The sequence below is a fragment of the Marmota monax genome, unplaced genomic scaffold, assembly GCF_021218885.2.
Source record: "Marmota monax isolate L192 unplaced genomic scaffold, Marmota_monax_Labrador192_F-V1.1 WCK01_AAM20220418_F8-fsc00028, whole genome shotgun sequence".
In the NCBI taxonomy this organism is placed as follows: Eukaryota; Metazoa; Chordata; class Mammalia; order Rodentia; family Sciuridae; genus Marmota; species Marmota monax.
The window spans coordinates 1,374,563-1,394,994 of NW_026694779.1; the positions used below are offsets into that span (position 1 = coordinate 1,374,563).

A 20,432-nucleotide genomic window follows, 5' to 3' on the forward strand; every position below is an offset into this window, starting at 1 on the left:
CTGATACAAAATAACAAAACAAAAAGGGCTGGAGTTGTGGCTCTGTGATCCAGGGCCCCTAGGTTCAATCCCTGGGGCCCCAAAAAAGTAAAAGACTGAATTCTTGGTAAATCAAGTGATATGGTGCCTATCCAGGTTAAAACAAAGAAATGTTTGAGCAATATTTGGATAATATATATATCCTTTTTTTTTTTTTTTTTTTTTTTAGATTGAGCTGCCCAGGGTCTCAAGCATGCTAGGCCAACATGCTACCACTGAGTCACACCCCCAGGCCCCCCTTCACATTTTTAAAAGTGTCTAAGAAAGGAAGGAAGGAAATAGAAAGAGGTCTGTGGGGGGAGCCTAGGCGGGTAGGATGGGCAACAAAAACAGAACAGACTCAGTCTTCAAATACTGTCAGAAGTTTCAATAACATGATAATTTTTAATATTAAAAGTAAATTGTAAATGTATCTTTATAAACAATATGCATAAAATAGATCATATTCTAAAACCTTTTTTTAAAATGTTTTTTTTTTTTTCACAGTAAATTTCTTAGGTGTCAGATTTTCCCCTCAAAATAATAGTGCAATTGGAAGAAGAGACAAGCTGTCGCCGGAGCGGGACTTCTGGGCTAATACAGGTCCTTGTAGATCTCCTGCAGGAGCGGGTGCAGACTCATGTCCGTTTCCGTCTTCTTGATCACTTGCAATAGCTGCACGTGCTCGGTGACGATCTGTCTGAGGTCTGTCATTTTCTGGAGCAGCTTGGCAAACAGCTGCGAGGCCTCGGGGTGGTTCAGCTTGAGCTGGAGTTCCAGGGCTTGCAGCAGGTTGTCCTGGATCTCCTCGATGGGCTTCACGTTCAGCAAGCCTGGGCGGTCTGCAGAGCACAAACGGAAAACACAGGGGCTCAGTCACAGCGGCTCTGGGCAGCTCCAGACTGCTCCCATTCCTGATTGGGTTTTGTTTTGGGCTGAGACACACCCCCGGGCCCTGTTTGGCTTCTTACAGAGTCAGGCAGGAGGGTGGTAAGCAGGTAGTGGGCAGGAACTGAGGATGGAATTAAAACCAAACCATCAGAGCCCCTTCCAGAGAATTCTTTTCCTGGCCAGGCCTAAATCTGGGTGGTTGATGTAACACGACCTCAGAACAATTCTGTCCTCAAATTGAGGCCTCTTCTGCCAACACGGTTCTCCTCAGAAATCTCATTTCCAAGTTCTGCTCTTTCTGGATGAATTGGCCTTACACAGATTCTATCTACCCTCTTTAAGTATGTTTTTTTTTTTTAAAAAAAGCATTGTCTTTTTGGCTTAATATAGTATATTACATTTTCAATGTGATAAAACATAGTTTTAAAATAACTGTTACAGTTTGGAAGGAGAGACTCCCTCCCTGTCCCCAACTTTAATAGCTTTCTTCTGAGTGGGGACACTGCAAGTAATTTTTGTCAACATCTTCTTGGTTCTTATTTCAATTTTCAAATGAACTTAAATTACTCTTAAACTTTTGCTGTTTTTCTTCATGTAGACCTTACTGGATTTATCCTTAAGTGCTTTAGGATAAATCTACTGTGAATGGACTCTTCATTTGCAATACATATCTAATACATCCCTGCAGATGTTTAAAATATTATTGATTTTAGTTATACTGGATCCATTCCAATTTTCTGAACTCTGTCAGTTCAAATAGTTTTTAGTCAAGAGTATTTAAATTTTTTGGATAGGTAATTACATCTGCAAATAATGGGAGCCTTGGTTCTTCTTTTCCACCATTTAAACTTCTCATTTCCTTTTCTTGTCATATTGTGTTGGCTAAAACTATATTAAATTATAGTTGCAATAAGAGACTGCCTTTCTCCCTCACTTTCTCTCTTTCTTTATTCCTTTTTTCCTCCCTTCTTCTTTCTTTTTGAGAAGGGGTCTAACTATATTATCCAAGCTGGCCTCCAACTCCTGGGCTGCAGTGATCCTCCTGTCTCAGCCTCCCAAGTAGCTGTACCACCACACCTGCTGGGATATTTTTCTTTCACTCCTGACGTTGAAGGAAATGCTTACAATGGCTTCCCAGTAAGTATGATATATGTTACAGATCACGGCCAATGTGTTGTACTCTTGGTTTTCCAAGAATTTTAAAGGTTTTAGTTTGTTTTAGTTGGACATGTTGGTTGAATTTTATCAAACGCTTTAACTTTTTTTTTAATCTGAAGAGATATGATATCTAAAGAGATAAAGTTTTCTCTTAACCTGGTACAGTGAAGTACATTAAGATATTTCTTTAGACCCTTGCATTCATTTGCTAGTATTTTATGTAGGGTTTTCACATTTGTAAGGTCCAGAGTGTTAGTTTCAAGCTACTCTTTGCCTGTTTTGGCAGTTAATGTTAATTAGTGTCATAAACAGAGCTGAGACATTTTCCTTCTGTTTCTGTATAGTCATGACCTGTCCCGTGGTGGTTTCTTGGAATTGGTTTGCAGAACCATTGAGCGTGCTGATAAATCTTTTACTGCCTTTAATTTGTTTTCCATAGTTTCTATTCACGCTTTCTAGAACTCATAGACAAACTTTTAGTAATTTACACTGAGATGAAGTTGTACATGCCTGGGCTGACCTCAAATTTGCAAAGCTCCTACTGAAGCCTCCTAAGCTTCCAAGATTATATTCACGCACCTGCGATGCTCTTTAACTGTAAATGCTCTCATTTAAAAAAATCTGACCTGCCAACTATTTATCAACTTTTTTTTTCTTTTTTTAAACATATAGCTTTTCCTGGGTATGGTGGCATATACCTGTAAACTCATCTACTCAGGAGGCTGAGGCAGGAGGATCGAAAGTTCAAGGCCAGCCTGGGCAATTTAGCAAGACCCTGTCTTAAAATAAAAAATAAAAAGGGCTGGGGATGTGGTTCAGTGGTTCAGTGCCCCTGGGTTCAATCCCTAGCACCACAAAAACAAAACAAAATGAAAAAAAAAGCAACCTTGTCACCTGACAGTAAAAGCAGACCTAGGGTTTAGATCTGAGTCTTAACCCTTACTCCCTGGCACTGTTAGTACTGATTTTCTCATTTCTCTCCCCTGTAGTCCCGGAGGTATCCAGGGCACAGACTGTGTCCCTGACAGCTTCTGACCACCAAGACCCATATGTTGGCCAAGTTATGAGGGAGACAGCTGTTCTGGCCAAATGCACTGGATTGGAAGGTATAACTCTCCTGGTTACTGAACAGGCCTGAAGGCAGAATCACCACACAATGGAAAAGTCTGTGAACAGTCGTCTCTAACAGACTCTGGGCACCTTTTGTATCAAGGTGATGAGGCGCAAGAGAACAATGGAGCGCACAGTGGTCTCAGGGCAGGATATTCTCCTAAATTAAGATTTCTTACTATTTTTTCACTATAGAAGAAAACTTGTCCTTGACTCCCCCACTCTGACTTCTCTAGCATACCCCATGGATGGGATCAAGTCTTTACACATTTCTGCAGCATTTATTCCTGGATCCATCAGCAAAAACCTCCTAGATTCTGAGAATGAAACCAATTCTTTGCTCCTGGCCCACGGAATCGTGTGCACCCCGCAACCCCCTTCATCAATGTTCAAGATTTCAAAAGCAGCGGCCGTGAGAAAGTGTGTGTGCACCTGAGTGGTGGCAGCTGGGGTGAGCAGGTGTCATCCCTTGTGACATTCATCTAGTAGGTTCTCGTTTATCAAAAAACCAAACCCGAAAAGGCGAAGGTTGGGGCCGGCTGCTGCACACTTGGCCCCGGGGCAGTTAGTGCAGCCAGTGCAGCCGGTCCCTATAGAGTGGGGAAGGATCTGGTTTGGATTTTCCAGCCCCTCTCTGGCAAGTTCCTCTTTATGAAGTGATGCATGATGTTTGGCTGAAGTGCTAGAATTATGTGGCCGCAGATTAAGGATATTTTCTCCAATGACAAATAGGATCATTTATGGATCAGTCCCACTGTCCCCGACACAGCCTCAGTGAAGAGAGAACGGTTTAGGGCAGTAAGGCTGCAGAGTGGGAAAAGCCACATATTCTTCTCCCTGGTCTTTCTCTCCCCAGCTCTGTGACCTTGGGGCAAACTGATTAAGTGTGCTGGGCTCAATTTCCTCCTCTGGATGCTAAATGGATGGGATTCAATTGATGATCTCTAAATCCCTAATTCAAAAGTTCTCAAGATGTATTCCCGTGTGTCATTCCCTCTGGTACACAGTGCCTGATAATTCGACTGGGGAAATCAACTCCAAACCCTAATTGGAAAAGTGTGATAACAGGCTTATACGTTCAACTTCGAATGTCAAATGGAATGTTAATAAAAAAATAATAAAAATAAAACCAAAAAGAGCCTCCTTCAGTGTTAAGCACATGGGTCAAGGGCAAAAAGGATCCTGCCTTGCTCTTTTCACTGTCCTCTACACACACACACACACACACACACACACACACGCGCGCGCACGCACACACGCACACAGATCTTTACTGAGCTAAGCTGGTGCCACGGTGAGCCACAGGGGTCTTTTGGGACACCCAGAACCGCCCTGGGTCCTCTCCTTGGCCTCTTCATTCCTCAGAAGTCCAGGGCTACCTGAGGTCCCCTTGCTGCACCTTGCTACGGGTGAGTCTGCAGGATGTCAGGGTCAAGGGCCCCTCTTTGCTGGCCAGGGCTGCCCAGAATGCCCTTTGGGGGAGTGCCTGTTGACTAGCACTTCAGGAGGCTGGAGTCAATTACTGGTTCCTGACTCCCCAGGCAGCACAGAATTGGGTAAGAAACCTTTCCGCTCTCCATTCACACAGTCCTGGAATTGATTAGAGGGGACTATGGATGAGGGGCAGAGCCACAGAGCTTCCATGTTAATTCTGGGTTCACTGGAGAGTTTATTCCTGATTTCCTTTCCTGGGCTGCTCCCTAAGTTCAGAGGTGGGTTCTAAGGAACTGAAGATGGGATTGGGGTCTGCGTGCCTTTGGACAAATCACGTAACCTTAATTTTTAAGACAATAACATTTGTCATCAGGCCATGGGGAGAATGAAATAGGTAAAAGAAATGTCAGAGAGCTATTACTATTCTCTGTGTTTGCTCAAATAAAGACAATGGCGGGCTGGGGTTGTGTGGCTCAGTGGTAGAGCCCTCGCCCAGCACGTGCAAGGCCCTGGGGTGCCACCTGAACTTGGTAAGAGTGGCAACTTGGGAACACAAGGAAAACAGTTCATGACGCAGATGTGTTTGGGGGTTCAGGTAAGTCTCATTGTGGTCATTGACTGCTGGCATGCAGGACAGTTTAAAAATAATCACAAACCAAAAAAAAAAAACGTCACAGGGCCCAACTAGGGATTCTGGGATACTTTTCTGATGGAACCATCAGAATCCTGGAGGTTGTTGGTCTAGTACGGTGTGGCCTCTACTAATTCCCTCCCACCATCTTTCCTTTAGAAAGTTTCCCCTGAGTTCTGTCCACACTGAAGTCTGCGTTGGAGCTGGGCCTAGTGCAGGGAGTCTCGATTTTGGTACATGTCGACATCATCTGGGGGCATCAAACACTAACTAGGGGCTGGGGAGGTCGCTCAGTGGCAGAGCGCTTGCTTAGTAAGTCCAAGGCCCTGGGTTCAGACCTCAGCACAGCAAAATAAATAAATAAATAAATAAGAACAGATCTGGAGCAGTCACCTAACTCATGGTATTGTTCAGAGGATTAAATGAGTGAACGCAGGGCGAGCTTAGAGCTTGTCCTTTAGCATTACTATTTTTCTTAGTGCTCCTCAAACTTGGCTCCTTTTCCTCCTTTCTTCTCTCATTCTCTAATTATCCTGGGTTTCTTTCTAGATCTTTCCTATTCTTTCTCCCTTAACTGTTCTTATCTCAGTTTTCCCCCCGTTTATTTCTCTCTTCTTGATATTTTCTTCTTCCCAACCCCGGGACGGCATCTTGTCTTGGATTATTAGGAATGCTGAGGGCCAGCCTAAATTAACCGGAGAAAGGGATGATATTTAGAAACAACGCTGTCCGGAAAAAGGGGACGACATAAAATAGAGATGTTGCAAATGCTTTCGCCAAACGGAGACCATCTGCAGCCAGCACGCTCTGAAGTGCATTGGAACGCTTCCCCCCGGGAGCCAACGCCTCACAGTCATGAGCTCTTTCTCTGTCAGGTGACAACTATATACATGATTTAGCCCGGACGGTGGGAGTCGGTAACAACAATGAAGTCCAACCCGGTCAATGCTTTCTTGTATCTGCCCATTGAGTAGCAATTTCACATCCACTTGCCTCATTTCAAACACTCAGCTCCTGTCTCCAGAGCCAACTCCCAGAACACAGAACAAGGACATTAGTGGCAAGGACGCGGGACACTGGGGGTGTTCACAGCTCCTTTCACTCTGTGGAGGGCCTCCTGCGAATGGAGCCTGGGGTTTGTTTTACTCCCAGGTCTCTGGGGATGGAACTGGGTCTTGCTATTTCTGTCCTGCCCTTGGGAAGTCCATCTCCTTGAACCTGAGGTTAGGGCCCTTGGCTGGGCTGTTCTAAGTCCCTCAAGATCACTCTGATTAGGCTCCACTGCAGGACGGGGTGCGGGCTGTGGCTCCTCCCTCAGGCCAAGTCCCGCAGATGTCCCTGCTCCGTGCCTTGCAGGGTGGGGCTGGAGGTGGGGGTGTGAGGAGGAGAGAGGAGTGCAGCAGAAGTAGGAAATGATCTCTGCCCCATCGTTGTCTGGGAAGGAGAAAGAACTGAGAGGGAAAGGTTAAGGGAAGGCGGGCTTCAGAGCATCTTCTCTCCCTGTCTTTCTCAATCTCCAGCAATGGCCACCCCCAATCGGAGGCATTAGTCTGAATTCTCTGCCCTCCACCAATGTCTTCCTTTCTGATGTCTCTGAAGACTTTTTAAGAACCTGTGACCTCAAAACAGGGATGATTTCCAATATGACCTCTAAACACGACCCCTACCCCCAGTTCCTGGGGAGGGTGGGAATCCACCCCAGCCCTGCCCTCCCTGGTCTCCTTGGGGGGCCACAGGACTTCCCCACCCCTCCCCCCTCCAGGCCCCTCCTCCTGCCTCAGGATCACTTCCCTTCGGGTTTTGTTCTCAATCCACAACTAATCCCCTTAAAGTGATAGCTGATAAAGGGATTAGCTCAGAGCTCCCCAGGGGTATTTATATTATATTGTAATGAGGGATTTTAAGAATGACTATTGGTGGGATTTCAAGCCACTTGACTGGCAGGATGCAGAGGAGCTACTTCAAATGATACCACAGGGGGGAAAGGGGAAATCAGCATTGACTGAGTGCTTAACAAGTCCCAGGCAAGTGCCAGAGGCTTCACATAATGTTATTGCATATCCTTGGGGGAAATGATAAGGAAATTCAAGACTATGGAGGTAAATAATTGCCCGCAACCTCAATTCTAAGAAGCGGTAGAGGGGGGTTCTGTTTAACCCGGTCCGGGGTGATTCCAGAACCTTCTCTGGTGCCCAAGTGCGAGGCTGGTGAGACCACCCAGAGCCCGGTGGCACCTTCGGTCCCCGGTTGGTGGCCTCTGGTTTCGTTCTTCCTCATTTGCAGATGAACAAGTGTTGGGGACTTGTGCCAGTCTAGAAGGCTGGCCTGAGGTCACCCAGAGTTTAAAGACACATAGTGAGAGCCCCAAATGATAAAGTGCTCCGAACAGCAGCTCATCCACTGACCGACAGGCAGGTCAACCAAACCTTTTCCAGGACTGCCTGGTGAGGGGACAGGAATGACTCAGCGGTTTGACTTTCCATCCTGGTTCTGAGCTCAGATGCAATTGTGAGATTGCTCAAGGTGGTGGTGGGGGGGCAGCCCCGTGGAAGAGGAAGTTGGAGTCTGATAAAGTTACAGAGATGCTGCTGTACCTCCTAGGCCCACAGAAGCCTGTATATTCACATATTTTTATGTATTTCTTCTATTCACACACTCACACACCCTCTCTCTCTCTCTCTCTCTCTCTCTCTCTCTCTCACACACACACACACACACACACACACACACACACACTTAAGAGACGATTCTAGAATGTTTCACCATTTCCCTGCTACCCACTCCCCACCCCCAGCTCTCTGGTTTTTAGTGTTCTGTGCCAGTTGGGGACTGAAACGCATACCTCGCCCCTGTCATACCAAGTGCACGAGGTTATGAAAACACAGGGCTAATCGGATGTTTCCAGATAACTCAGATTGAGTCACACTATTCAAAGCCACTCTGCCAACTAGTCGGGGCAGCCTCACACAACCTGGTGTAGGTGTCCCTTGGAGAGCTCACCCACAAATACCCGTGTGTATGTGTGTGTGTGTTAAGCTCGCCCCCCAGGTACGGGGTATGAGCCAGCTGGCTGACTTGCTCAAGAGAAATCAGATGTCCTTATTTTCCTTTCAGATGTCCTGGAGGACAGTCGGAAATAACAACATTCACCTTAAAGATACCAGCCTGAGTCTTGTCCAAAGAAACTTGGTGGAAGGAGGAAGTTAGGTCTTTATCTGGTACAGGAGAGGTAGGAGGAGGCTGGCCCAGGACTGGCAGTGTGGCTCCGTGGTAGAGTGTGTGGCTCAGCGTGTGGGACGCCCTGGGTTCGATCTCCAGCACCCCACAAAATAAATTTGGCCTATTGTGTTCATCACTGTCTTACTATGTTTTTTTTTTTAAACAATTTTGGGTTTTGTCTCCACCCCACTTGACTGGTAAGGCAGATGCTCACAGACTTAGAAGACTGTGGGCCCTTTGGAATGAGCAGAATGACCTAAGCTGGGGTTTCTTCTAGAACAGCAGAAGCCCACTGAGGCCCACTTTCTACAGAAAAATGCTGAAGTGTTCATAACGATATAACTTGTAGCAGTGGCTGTGCAGAAAAAAACGGAAAGGTGACGCTTTTCATTTTAGAGCTGGGAATACACTTGAGACTTCAAAGGGCAACTGAGGGATGGATGAGGATAAGAGAGGGGACACTCCCAAGCCCGGCACCCCTCAAGCTCCATGCCTGTGGGTCACCTGGGTTCTGTGAGCTGGAATGAGGTGTTTTGCTTGTGCTGCAGGTGAGTCTGCTTGTTTCTGCAGGGCAGGGAGGAATGAAGGGATTTTAGCAGTTTAAAATTTTTCTGCAAACACTCCAGTATATTAGAGTCTAGGGTAAGATGGTATCTGATTAAGCAGAAATGTATTCATTGGCTATTTGGAGTTTACCATCCATTTCTGTGATAGGTTCTGCAAACAGAACGGACATGTCCAGGAACCTGGCTGGCTGACAGGTTTAAGAAGCCAACCCCAGTCACCAGCCTTATCACTGGGTCCTGTGCCTTCCCTGCAATTTTCAAAATCAAGGACTAATTTCGTTAGATGGTTAGGTTGAAATGGTATCCTAAGAAGGACTTTGAATACTAACGAGTAATAGCCAAACGATAACCTGGAAATTCTTAATTATGACATTTGGAGATGCTATGGGAATAGGGAACTATTTTTTGACAACTACCAAAGAACTCCACACCAAGGTGATTAACTGAGATCCTTCCACATATCAATACACGACAGGCAATCGAATCCGATGGCTCAGAGGATGGAATCCAGGGCTATCCTCACCAAGCTACGTCCCCAGCCCCAGGTACGCTCATTTTAAAGTCGGGAGAGACCTGGATCTGAACCTTGGCCTCATCAATGAGTAACTGTGTGACCTTGGGCAAGCTGCTTTATCTTGCTGAGCTTCTATTTTCTCCATCTGTAAAATGGGGATGGTAACAGACCACACAGGGCTACAGGAAAGATCTCGCAGAGATTATCAGTGTGTGTAAAGTGCTTAGCATGTTCTAGTATTATTATTTCGGGTTATTATTCATTTAATAAATATTTCTTCAGTTGGGTGTTGCTCTTCAATCCTACTTTATGTATTTACTTTTGGTATTTTTTTATTTTTGGATTGAACTCAGGGGCACTTAACCACTGAGCCACATCCCCAGCCCTATTTTGCATTTTATTTAGAGACAGGGTCTTGCTGAGTTGCTCAGCACCTCGTTATTGCTGAGGCTGGCCTTGAACTTGTGATCCTCCTGCATCAGCCTCCCAAGCCGCTGGGATTACAGGCATGTGCCACTGCACCCGGCCTGATTCTACTTTCAATCCAACAAATTAAAAAGTATATTTGTCCATCTATCATGTCATGAGCCATGAGCCATAGGGGCCTTGGGTTACTGACCTGATAAACTGAGACACAGAAACTGACAGAGAAGGTCATCCCTTCTGCACATGTACGGCAGTGGGAACAAATCCTTCTGTCCCCTGTTCTCCCAGCCTGCTCAACAGTGGCTCACTCCAAGAACAGCTGTCCGGGGCTGCTGCAGGGATGGAATGTTCTGGGATCTGCTGGACACAGGAGCTGCCCTAGAGGTGGTCTGCATGACCAGGCCAGACTCCAGAGGGTAAATGAGGATGGGTGCGCAAATGGTTGGATGCGTCGCCGTCTGTGGCTGTCACCGTGATATTTGCAGCTCCTCTGTCATTCAGACAGCAGTGGCAATGTGCCTTGAAAAGTACATCGTAAAATCCAGTGAATTTCCTCCCTCCTATCTTGGAAGTGCAGGAAGGACTGAAATGGATTCCAAACTGTTCTGAATGAACAGAAAGCGCCTTTTCCTGTTGCCGAGTTCCAGCTGGAACCCTGGTAGCTTTTCTTCACCAAAGGGCACATGCTCAAGGGGGCGAGACGTCCCGCAGGGCGTCCTGGGGCCTGTCAGCCTTCCTGAGCTGTGCGCTTGGCGCTGGCCACGGGGACGTTCTGGGGGTTTGCTAGGGAGGCTGGCATCGGGCTGTGGCGCCAGTTGCAAACCTACCCTTGCTGGAGGCAGTTTTATTACTCCTGACTCCATGCACCTCACAGTGAGGCTAGAGGGTGCGGGAAGCTATTATTTGCTGCGACAGGCAAGGACGGGCTCCTTCTGGCTGACAGGCCTGGGGCCTAGGGAGGATGGCGAAGGGAGGACAGGTTTGCAGTCATGAGCAGCAGAGTGGCTGAGCTGACCTCGGTCCGCTCGCCAGGAGGCAGAGGGGACAGAGCCACGGGGGGATGTCCGTTAGGACACCTGGCTCTCAGTCCTAGTTCCCCTGTTCCATAGTCACTAGACCTTAGCAGAACTGCCTGGGTCTAGGACCCTCCCTTTTCTTGCTATGGAATGAGGATAATGACCTGGAATACTGTGGGCCCTAAGGGAGGTGGACCTGGAGTGCTCTCACAGAGGTACAAAGAACTGAGCTCTTCCTGGTTGGTGTGATTCTTGTCCCCCAGCTCCGGGGTGGGGGAGGGGGAGAGGCAGGAGGACAGTTTGAGAACTAGGTCATCCTTCTCAGCAAGCTGGTTCCGAGAGCTGAGTGAACAGCGGAGATGCTCAGAAGCACAGGGGCCAATCTCAGCACCCCATCAAGCGGGTTCAGCAGTTTTGAGGGGAGGTGAAGTTACCCACAGCAATCTTAGGGTTGCAACTCTGATGTCCCCGGCAAATACTGGGTTGGGTCAAAGCCGCTACCTTCATCCAAAAAAAAATCCCCTCTAAGTCTCCCCAGTCCCCTAGCTCGATTCCCCCCACTTAAAAACAGCACCCACTCTTACTGGTTCCTCAGCCTAGGGTCCCACGTGCCTTCCCCAGAGAAGCTCTTCTGTGATTCAGATACTCAGAATGAGTCACCTGGGTCCCTGCCCAAAGCACTTCTTTCTGAAATCACTAAAGCAATTGATAAATTTCCAAATCAAGGAGAAGATAATCAGAGGAGAAGATAATCAATCTTGTGAAGACTGGGTAGGATCAGAAATTTGTTTACTGGCATCAAAGCCTCTTGCTTACATGAATATTTTTTTTTTCCCTTTCTGAAATTCAGAAACAAACCAACCAAAATCTGAGTTACTGATGTCACCGACCATGTCACCGATCTACAGATGCCCCAAAGCTTACTAGAGAAGCCAGTCTTTGGGCTGGGACCAACAGCTAGGCAGCTCTTTACCTGGCCTACACCCAATCAGCTTCTCTGAGCAAAGAAGAGAGTCACACTCCTGCGAACTGGGCAAACAAGGGGTCCCGTCTGTTCATTCTTATCTGCTGCCTGTGTTTAGATTTCATCTACAAAAGCAAACTTTGGTCGGGGAACGATTTGGCTTTTGTGACACAGGAATGAGTCAATGGTAACTGCACCCCCTTGCTTTTTTCTTTTTCTTTTTTTTTTTTTAAATTTGAGGGAGTCTAAAATTATTCATATGTTTTCTTTTCATTATCACCACAGATAAAAGATGTTAATAATCTGTGGCAGGCTGCTACCTTCAGATTTCTTTCACTGTTATGAGAATCAAATGAGATCTGGATATTGGCGACTGCGGAGACAGTCTGGAGAAGGCTAAAAAGGCACGTGTTCTATACGACATCGACATTTCAACAGCCCGGTCTTTAATTCTCACAAACCAGTATGAATCAGATCCAGTAATCCTGATATCACATCAAACCCAATCACATTATTTACAGAGCCATTTCTTGGTAAATTAATGATTTTTTCTTCATCTTTTGTGGTTCTGGGAATGGAACCCGGGGCCTTGTGCATGCTAGGCAAGTGCTGTCCCACTGAGCTATAGTCCCAGTACCAATTTTAAAGGCCTAACGAACCACTGATTTTTAAATAATGTCACTTGCAAGAAATCGACAGGAAGTCGGGCAGTAATGGTAATTCTTCCTAGATGGAACCACCTTGTTAGTCTATATCTATAAAACAATACTTCTCAGGTTTACAAAGCCCAGGATTACCATGGGTTTTTTTGTTTGTTTTTTTGAGGTACCAGGGAAGAGAATCCAGGCCAGCTCGCTAACACTGAGCTATGTCCCCAGGTCCCCATCCATGACTGTTTCTTGTCTAGAGTGTTCCTCCTTAGAAACTAACCACATCTGAGTGGCTTATTTCGAACACTCTGCTTTACAAAACCAGGACTACTTCTGGCATGCTCCGTGAGCTCTTGCCTCCCTTCGTATCTGCGGAGGGAATATAAACTGCTACAAACTTCACGGAAAGCAAGCGATTTGGCAATGACACCAAATCATTGGAAGACTTAAAAATGTCCATAGCCAGCAATTCCATTTCTGGTAATTCAGAATGAAAAAAATAATCTAAAATTTGGACAGAGATTTACACATAAGAATGTTTCCTTCAGCAACACTTAACAATATTCTTCTCTATGGCTATTATTATTATTTTCTTTGGCACTGGGTATTGAACCCCGGGGTGCTCTACCACTAAACCACATCCCCAGCTCCTTTTAGTTTTTATTTTGAGACAGGGTCTCGCCCAGATGCTGAGGCTGGCCTCCAACTTGCAGTCTTCCAGCCTCAGCCTCCCGAGTGGCTGGGATGACAGATGTGCACCACCACATCTCAGTCAAAATTGAACATTTTTCTTCCAGTGAACTTCAAATAAACTGGAATCTCTTTGTTTTGGGTTGAATGAATCAAAGATCCTGCGGCTCAAGGGTTAATTTAACTGGTAGATTTGCTCACAATAGTAAAACATGTTGGACAGTATATTTTTGTGCTTTAAAACAACATCAAAAGTTACTTGACACTGAGCTTGTGGCCCCAGAGTCAGCCCCTGTCATCCCTCATCTATATGCACCCAGGCATTTGAACAGTAGGAGCCCTGGAGGCAGGTTGGGGTCCCATTGGTGCTGCGCTGCCTTAGGCAAGGAAGCAAGCCTTTCAGTGCCTCCTGTTCCTGGTTTGTAAATGGTCCCAGCCTCACTGGGTCCTGAGCATTGAGTGAATACGCAAGAAGTGCTCAGAACACTGGCTGGCCACAGGAAGTACTTCACTGTGCAGCACCACCAGCTCACCAGGCACCTGACTTCAGGAGCATTCTGCCCTCACGTGACCAACCCAGGACTGCCGAGAGGCTCACGCTCTTTATCGCACGCAGCGTGGCTGATACCTGTCGACACCTGCGTTGATGAACGGCAGCCCCATCCATCAATGGAGGATGCGCTGTGGAGTCCACATAAAAAGCTTACCTGAAGTCCATTTCGGTGTGAGGGAGCACTTGTCACTTAAAGGGATTTTTATACACAGAGATGAAAGAACAACTTCCTTCGACTCTACTTGGGAACATGAAAGGCTAGTCAACGTCAACATCAGGTTCAGAGCCTGGCTTTCGGAGTTGGTTACTTAGATCGTGTACTGGCAAGGCCCCAAAGGCAACGACCCCATTTATTTCCCTGCTGTGTGCTTTTGGGACCACGCTGCATTCTTAATCCCGGCCAACCACCTCGAAACTACTGGAACATAAAGTAATGATGAAAAGAAGCCATCAGACAGCTCCACGTGACAGAGCAGGTGGAGGGAAGTGGATAGAGGTTCCTTCCAATCTGTTATCAGGAAGGTAGTCCCAGGTAGGGTCTTATGATGACAGACAGACACATAACTGGACCCAAACCACTTGGGAGCGCCTTCTCTATACCATATGAGCATGATTTCAAGCTATGTCATTGGGTGAACTGAAGATTGAGTGACCTTCTGAGAAGTAATGGAAAAAAAAAACACAAAGAAAAAGAAGAGGGCATTTGTCCTTGATGAGTGGATTTTGATAGAAAAATAAACTAAAAAAAAAAAAACATTTGGAGGGATAAAAGAATTAAGCCTGGGTGTCCCCCCCGCCCCCAGCCTGAATATGGCAAGCTTCTGCTGTTCTTTCTTGGTATGCGACATGGGTCGTGACACTCTTAAGGCGCCATGCCATTCACATCTGCTGCATGAAAAGTGAGGTTGAGACTGAACAAGAATGTAGACAAGCACAGAGGAAATGCAAAAAAATCTTTGCAGGCATTTCGCCACCCTCCCATCCTCCACTGTGAAGATTAAAAAAAAAAGAAAAGAAAAGGATCTTACCTCCACTGAGAATAATGACGGCTATAAATATGGCCAAGTCGCTGTCATCTAATTCCAGTGCATTGAACTTCACAGCAAACTCGAACTTGGGCTCCATAAAGTCACCAAAGGGCTTCCGCAGGCTCTTGAGGAACTCCCTTGTCATGAATCCTTGGCCCTCGGATATGAGGACGCCGTCTTTATTCATCAGAGAGGCCAGCATGGTGTAGATGATCTCATGGACGCCGTATTTGAGGAGAGTTACTTGGTCGTTCAAGTCAAGGTTCACAAAGCCGGGAATGCTTTTGGCGTACTCCGTGATCTCCTGCACGGCTTCCACCGAGCGGAACTGGCATCCCTGAAAGATGCGGATGGCCACCTCCTTGCTCTGCTCCTGCAGAGGGGTGATGTGCTTGAACTTGATTTTGTCTTCTCCCATCATTAAGGAATTCATGTCATAGATGACAAACGGCTGCCAAGGAAAGAGGGCAAAAGTGGTTGAGTCGGAGATTTTTCTCCCTGGTGGCAAACGACACCTCGTTCAGAAAACGACCTCTTCATAAATGTTTGCTTTGCTAATGAAGATCCGTCAAGTTGAAGACATTTAAAAATGAGGAAAGGCTCTTCTTATTACTCAGCTTTATTATGGGCTGGGACCAAACCTATTTTACCAATTGTGGTCTTTTCCCCCTTCAACTTATCCTATTAATGCTTTACCTCTGATGGGCTAATGGTTCTGGTTTCTCTTTGATTTTTAAAATGATGCAAAAATCTGCTGTTTATCTTGGCTTTCAACAGAATATGCTTTAAACCTTCATTCAATGGAAAAAAATCACTTCAGCAACTCAGGGTTGAAAAGACCTACTGGAACATAAAGTAATCTTGCAGTTTTAGGTTGAATCTATTCAGATCACAAATGAAACCGTGTGTACATAAAACACACTTCACTATTAAAAAAAATCACCCTGAAAGCAGATTACAAATATTGAGCCAAGAAAGTATCTCTCTTCTTTTAATGCTCTGGAAGCCATCTGTCTCAGGACTAGCAGATGTGGAGGGCTGTGGGTAAGGTCTGCAAAAAGTAGCAAAATAAGAGCTGCTCTGAACTTACTTTTTTTAAAAGAAAATATTTTGTTTTAGTTGTAGTTGTATACAATACCTGTATTTTGTTTTTCATGTGGTGCTGAGGATTGAACCCAGCGCCCCACCCAGCACGTTCTAGGTGAGCGCTCTACCACTGAGCCACAACCCCAGCCCATGAACTTACTTTTTAAAATACCTGTACTCAAGGGTCAACTAATCAATCAAATACATGCATCAGTTACTCAGCTTTGCAACAGGCCATTTTCAAAAGCAAGGTGTGCTGGGCATGGAGGCACATGCCTGTAATTCCAGCCTTCTAGGAGGCTGAGGGAGGATGATTGCAAGTTTGACGCCAGCCTTAGCAACAGAGAAAGCCTCTCAGCAACTAAGTGAGACCCTGTCTCAATATAAAAAATAAAAAGGGGTGGGAATGCAACTCAGTAGGCTGGGTTCAATCCCCAGTACCAAAAAAAAAAAAAGTATAGAATGAATCAAAGGTTTGTGGTTACTGTGAAAATTCCAAGGTTATTCTCACTGGGAAGGGGCAAATGGCTACACACATCAGATGCACTGAACTACATACAGGTCTTATTCAAAAGCGTTGGAAGAAGTAGTGAAGGCCCGGGGCTCTAGGGTACTCTGGGCAGTACCCTTCCGAGGCCTCACGCTTCTCAGGTGAGGGAAATGGATACAATTGCAGGGTTCTACTTCAGAAGTGCTGTGTATCTTTGTGTGTATGGGGGGGCAGGAGGTGCATGTGTGGACACCAGTATGGGTGCATACACATGCATGCTGAATATGACGTCTCTGGTGTACTAAACGTGAGCAGCTGAGAATTCTCTCCTGAATGGCAGGAGGCAGTGGGGAACATGAATGGTGTGGTAGCCAGCTTTGAGATTCACTGGCCAGACATTCTATTGTTGCTACAGGAGTCCGTGATTTTCACCAGTCCTTAGTGGAGGGAATAACACACTAACCATTCTTGAGATGCTGAACAGACTTACAAACTTGCATATTATACGGACACCATATACTAGAGTTATTCTACGAGCAGTTTTGTTCCATGAAAATCCACTTTAACTGTACTGCTTTGCCAACCCCAAGGAGATAGATGTGAGGACCCAAGAAAAGATCTGCCTGCTAGCTCTAAATATTTCTTCAAGATAATTAAGAGCCAAATGTGCTGTATTTCTTAGACATTTGCTTTTTTTTTTTGGTAGTGGGGATTGAACCCAGAGGCGCTTAATCACTGAGCCGCAGCCCCAGCCCTTTTTATTTTTGAGGTACAGTCACACTAAGTTGCCCAGGCTGGCTTTGAACTAGTGATCCTTCTGCCTCAGCCTCCTGGGTTGCTGGGATTACAGGTGGGTGCCACTGTGTCTGGTGCAGGTCAGAATTTCATCATGAGAATTTGAATGGATAATGATGCTTTTAAGGATCCTAGAGAAAACCTATTTTTTTTTTTTTTTGGTCTTCCAGGAGTTTTATACTGTATCAAATGTATACTAACGAAACTTTGTCATTCTTTACTGCCCTGAGCATGGGATGGGATAGACACTATGGACACCTGAGAAGTCCGGCTGCGCATGCCTGATCCCTAACAGGCCGCACACAGAATCCTCCCATCGGTTGGGGTGTGGCTCGGTGGTAGAGCTCTTGCACGAAGCCCTGGGTTCCATCCCCTGCAGTGCACACAAAAATGGGGAAAAAAGAAAAAGAAAAAAAAAATCCCCTCTTCACACGTGGCAAGACTGTTCTCAGAACTGCCCACTTCAACTCCCAGATGAGCTTCTGCGCAACCATTTGGCTCCTTGGCACAGCACATCCGCACAAAATTCTTTCACCTCCGGGTGAGCCGTGTCTCTGGAACTATGCCCTGATAAATCACCCTTGTGACTCTTCCCCCTGACTTCCCCTGTCCCCTCGTATAGGGCCCCAGGTTCCTGTTTTTGAAACTCTGGGATAGCTGAACATAGGGCACCGAATCCTGCTAATTTTCGCTCCCAATTTAACAACAATGTGACTTTAACCCCTTGGCAATCAGTGTTAGTCAGGATTTCCTGGCAGTAAACGCTCAAGGACAGAGAAAGGAATCAGCACCCCCACCATCATGCCAAACCAGTCCATTTTTAAAAAAATCCCTTCAGCATTCTGAAAAAGTAGTGAACTGGCAAAAAATTTGGGGTACTGACATTTTTTTTTGTTTTGTTTTGTTATTGTATTCCCCTAGTTATACCTGATAATGCTGTTTTAATTGTATTTTTGAAGTCTGCATAGACTCTTTCCACTTCCAGGGAGATCTGCCAAAGGCAAGAGTGATTCCCAGGCATGGTGGATCTCTCCTTCACCGCTCACACGGGACCTTCTTATCCTTTAATCTAGGACAAGGGGGTGGGGGTGGGGGTGCACACCTGTAGTCCCAGTGACTCGGGAGTCTGAGGCAGGAGGACCGCAAGTTCAAAGCCAACCTTGGCAACTTAGCGAGAGGCCCTAAGCAATTTAGTGAGGACATGTTTCAAAATTAAAAATGAAAAAGGCCAGCCCTGGGTTCAGTTCCTGGTATCCAAACAACAACAACAACAACAACAAACAGAATAAAAACACACCCAACATCCTCACAACCTAGTGAAAAGGTAGTGTCTTGTCTACCTTAGGAAGAGCTAAATCATTATCTTGGGTCATTACTTGAAAAGTACTCTAGTATCCTTCTGTAGAATATTCCATATAAAATGTATTGATCTTCCAGGGTCACTCTTCTGGATTTTTGCACGAAGCAAAGTGAGCCCTTACACATTCGGTTAGCTTGTACACTATCATCCCAGCTGCCCCTGTATGAGGAACCATATGGTCTTCAGACTTTGTCCCAGTGATTTTACTCTTCTAGTCTGTGACTAAAATGTGCTTAATTATCTGCAGATACTGCATCTAGTGTCTGGATGAGCATCGTTAACAGGAAAGAAAGTGTCATTATAACTAGGATAGGATCCCGATGTGGATCCAGGAACATACAGCAACTGCTGGGGCCTTTTGTAAGAAAAATAGTAAAATGGCGAGAAGAAAAGCACTCAGGCCCTTCCCAGAGCAGGAGAAGGGGCTCTGCAAAAGGGCCCCGAAACCCAAGCCTCACCAACCTCAGGAGAAATCTGCCTCTGGCCATTAGGTTAAATGTACTTTTCATGATTGGATGGACCAGAAAAAAAGTGGGAATGGAGAGCAATATGGTTTCTGTAAGGGAAAAATCAAATTTTTTTTGGAAATACACATCAAATATAATTTATTTTGATTTTCAAAAGTGTTTCCAGATATCAAAGCCAGGATAGGATTAAGGGCACAGTTTCACTAGATGATGAAACTTAAGTCACAGATCTATGGTGTGTCTCCCACGGGAGACAAAAGACGATGGGGAAATGGACTTAATGATGAAATCATGCTCAGTAAGGAAAGTTTACTTTCTTTTTCTTTTCTTTTGGTGGGAGGGATGGAACCCAGGGCTTCATGCCTGCTAAGCACACTAAGAGTAGTGTCCCTTAGTAATCCAATAACATCAGCATTTTAATATACGAAGGGATTATATATGAAGGTTCTTAAGTTTACATCTCCCTGTAAACTTAAAAAAAACCCAGCAAGATGAGGAGTGAATGAGAAAGATCCACTAATAAAGCACAGGTTATTTTGGGGGATTTCTATTACTTAAAAAAATATATATGTATATGATTTTTATTTGTCAATTACACCTCCACAAAGCTGAAAAATGACTTTTAAAAGTATGCACCGGGCTGGGGTTGTGGCTCAGCGGTACAGCACTCGCCTAGCACACGCGAGGCCCTGGGTTCGATCCTTAGCACCACTAAAAACAAATAAACAGAATAAATGTATTGTGTACAACTAAAAAATAAATATTAAAAAAATGCACAGATTTTTTGTTTTAGTTTATAAAAGGGCTTGAGCAATTCTGTTCTTATCATTTTTCTTAGAGAAGGCCCCAACCATTGTGTGCATTTCTGGGTCTAAACAAACCTGGATCCATCTCTGATTCTCTTCTAGTTGCAACGGGCCAAGCAGTTGCAGAATGTGGGCATGCGCTAATTGGCAACACAATTTTTTTCCATAAGTTTTAAGAAAATGGACAGTCAACCTAAAATCATAAGTCTCATCATGCTGATAACACATGTACAAAAAAAAATACCCTAAGATATTCACAAAGTTAAAATTTAAATTCTGGAACTTAAACTTACTGCATTGTGACTTTGTAAGTTATGGGGTATTAAATTTAAACATGACGTTTTCAGAACATATACTCAGAAGTGAGGCAACAGCCTGGGGACTTGAGGGTGCATGTTCCACAGCGGAAACTGTTGTGTAGGTCAATTTCAAGGAGAGCCTTCAAGATCCCTCTGTACCAACTGGGGTTGAAGCAGAACTCATCACTTTATAGCATGAAGGGCAACTTCAATGTAGGAGCCAACTCAACCCTTCCACAAACCATCTATTTGTCAGAGTCA

At 45.4% G+C, this 20,432-nt stretch overlaps 1 protein-coding gene across 4 annotated transcripts in view; it reads right to left on the bottom strand.

The window, feature by feature from the left end:
- Nucleotides 1–396: 396 nt before the first annotated feature.
- Nucleotides 397–20,432, bottom strand: part of Pparg (peroxisome proliferator activated receptor gamma) — a 138,378-nt gene continuing 118,342 nt past the window's right edge. For all 4 annotated transcript variants that reach the window (XM_046425446.2, XM_046425445.2, XM_046425444.2 and 1 more), the window contains 2 exons: nucleotides 14,869–15,319; nucleotides 397–860 (listed from right to left, as the gene is read on the bottom strand). In XM_046425446.2, coding sequence (XP_046281402.1) covers nucleotides 613–860; nucleotides 14,869–15,319 — 699 coding nt within the window. In that variant the 3' untranslated portion in view covers nucleotides 397–612. The remainder of the gene's footprint in view (nucleotides 861–14,868; nucleotides 15,320–20,432) is intronic.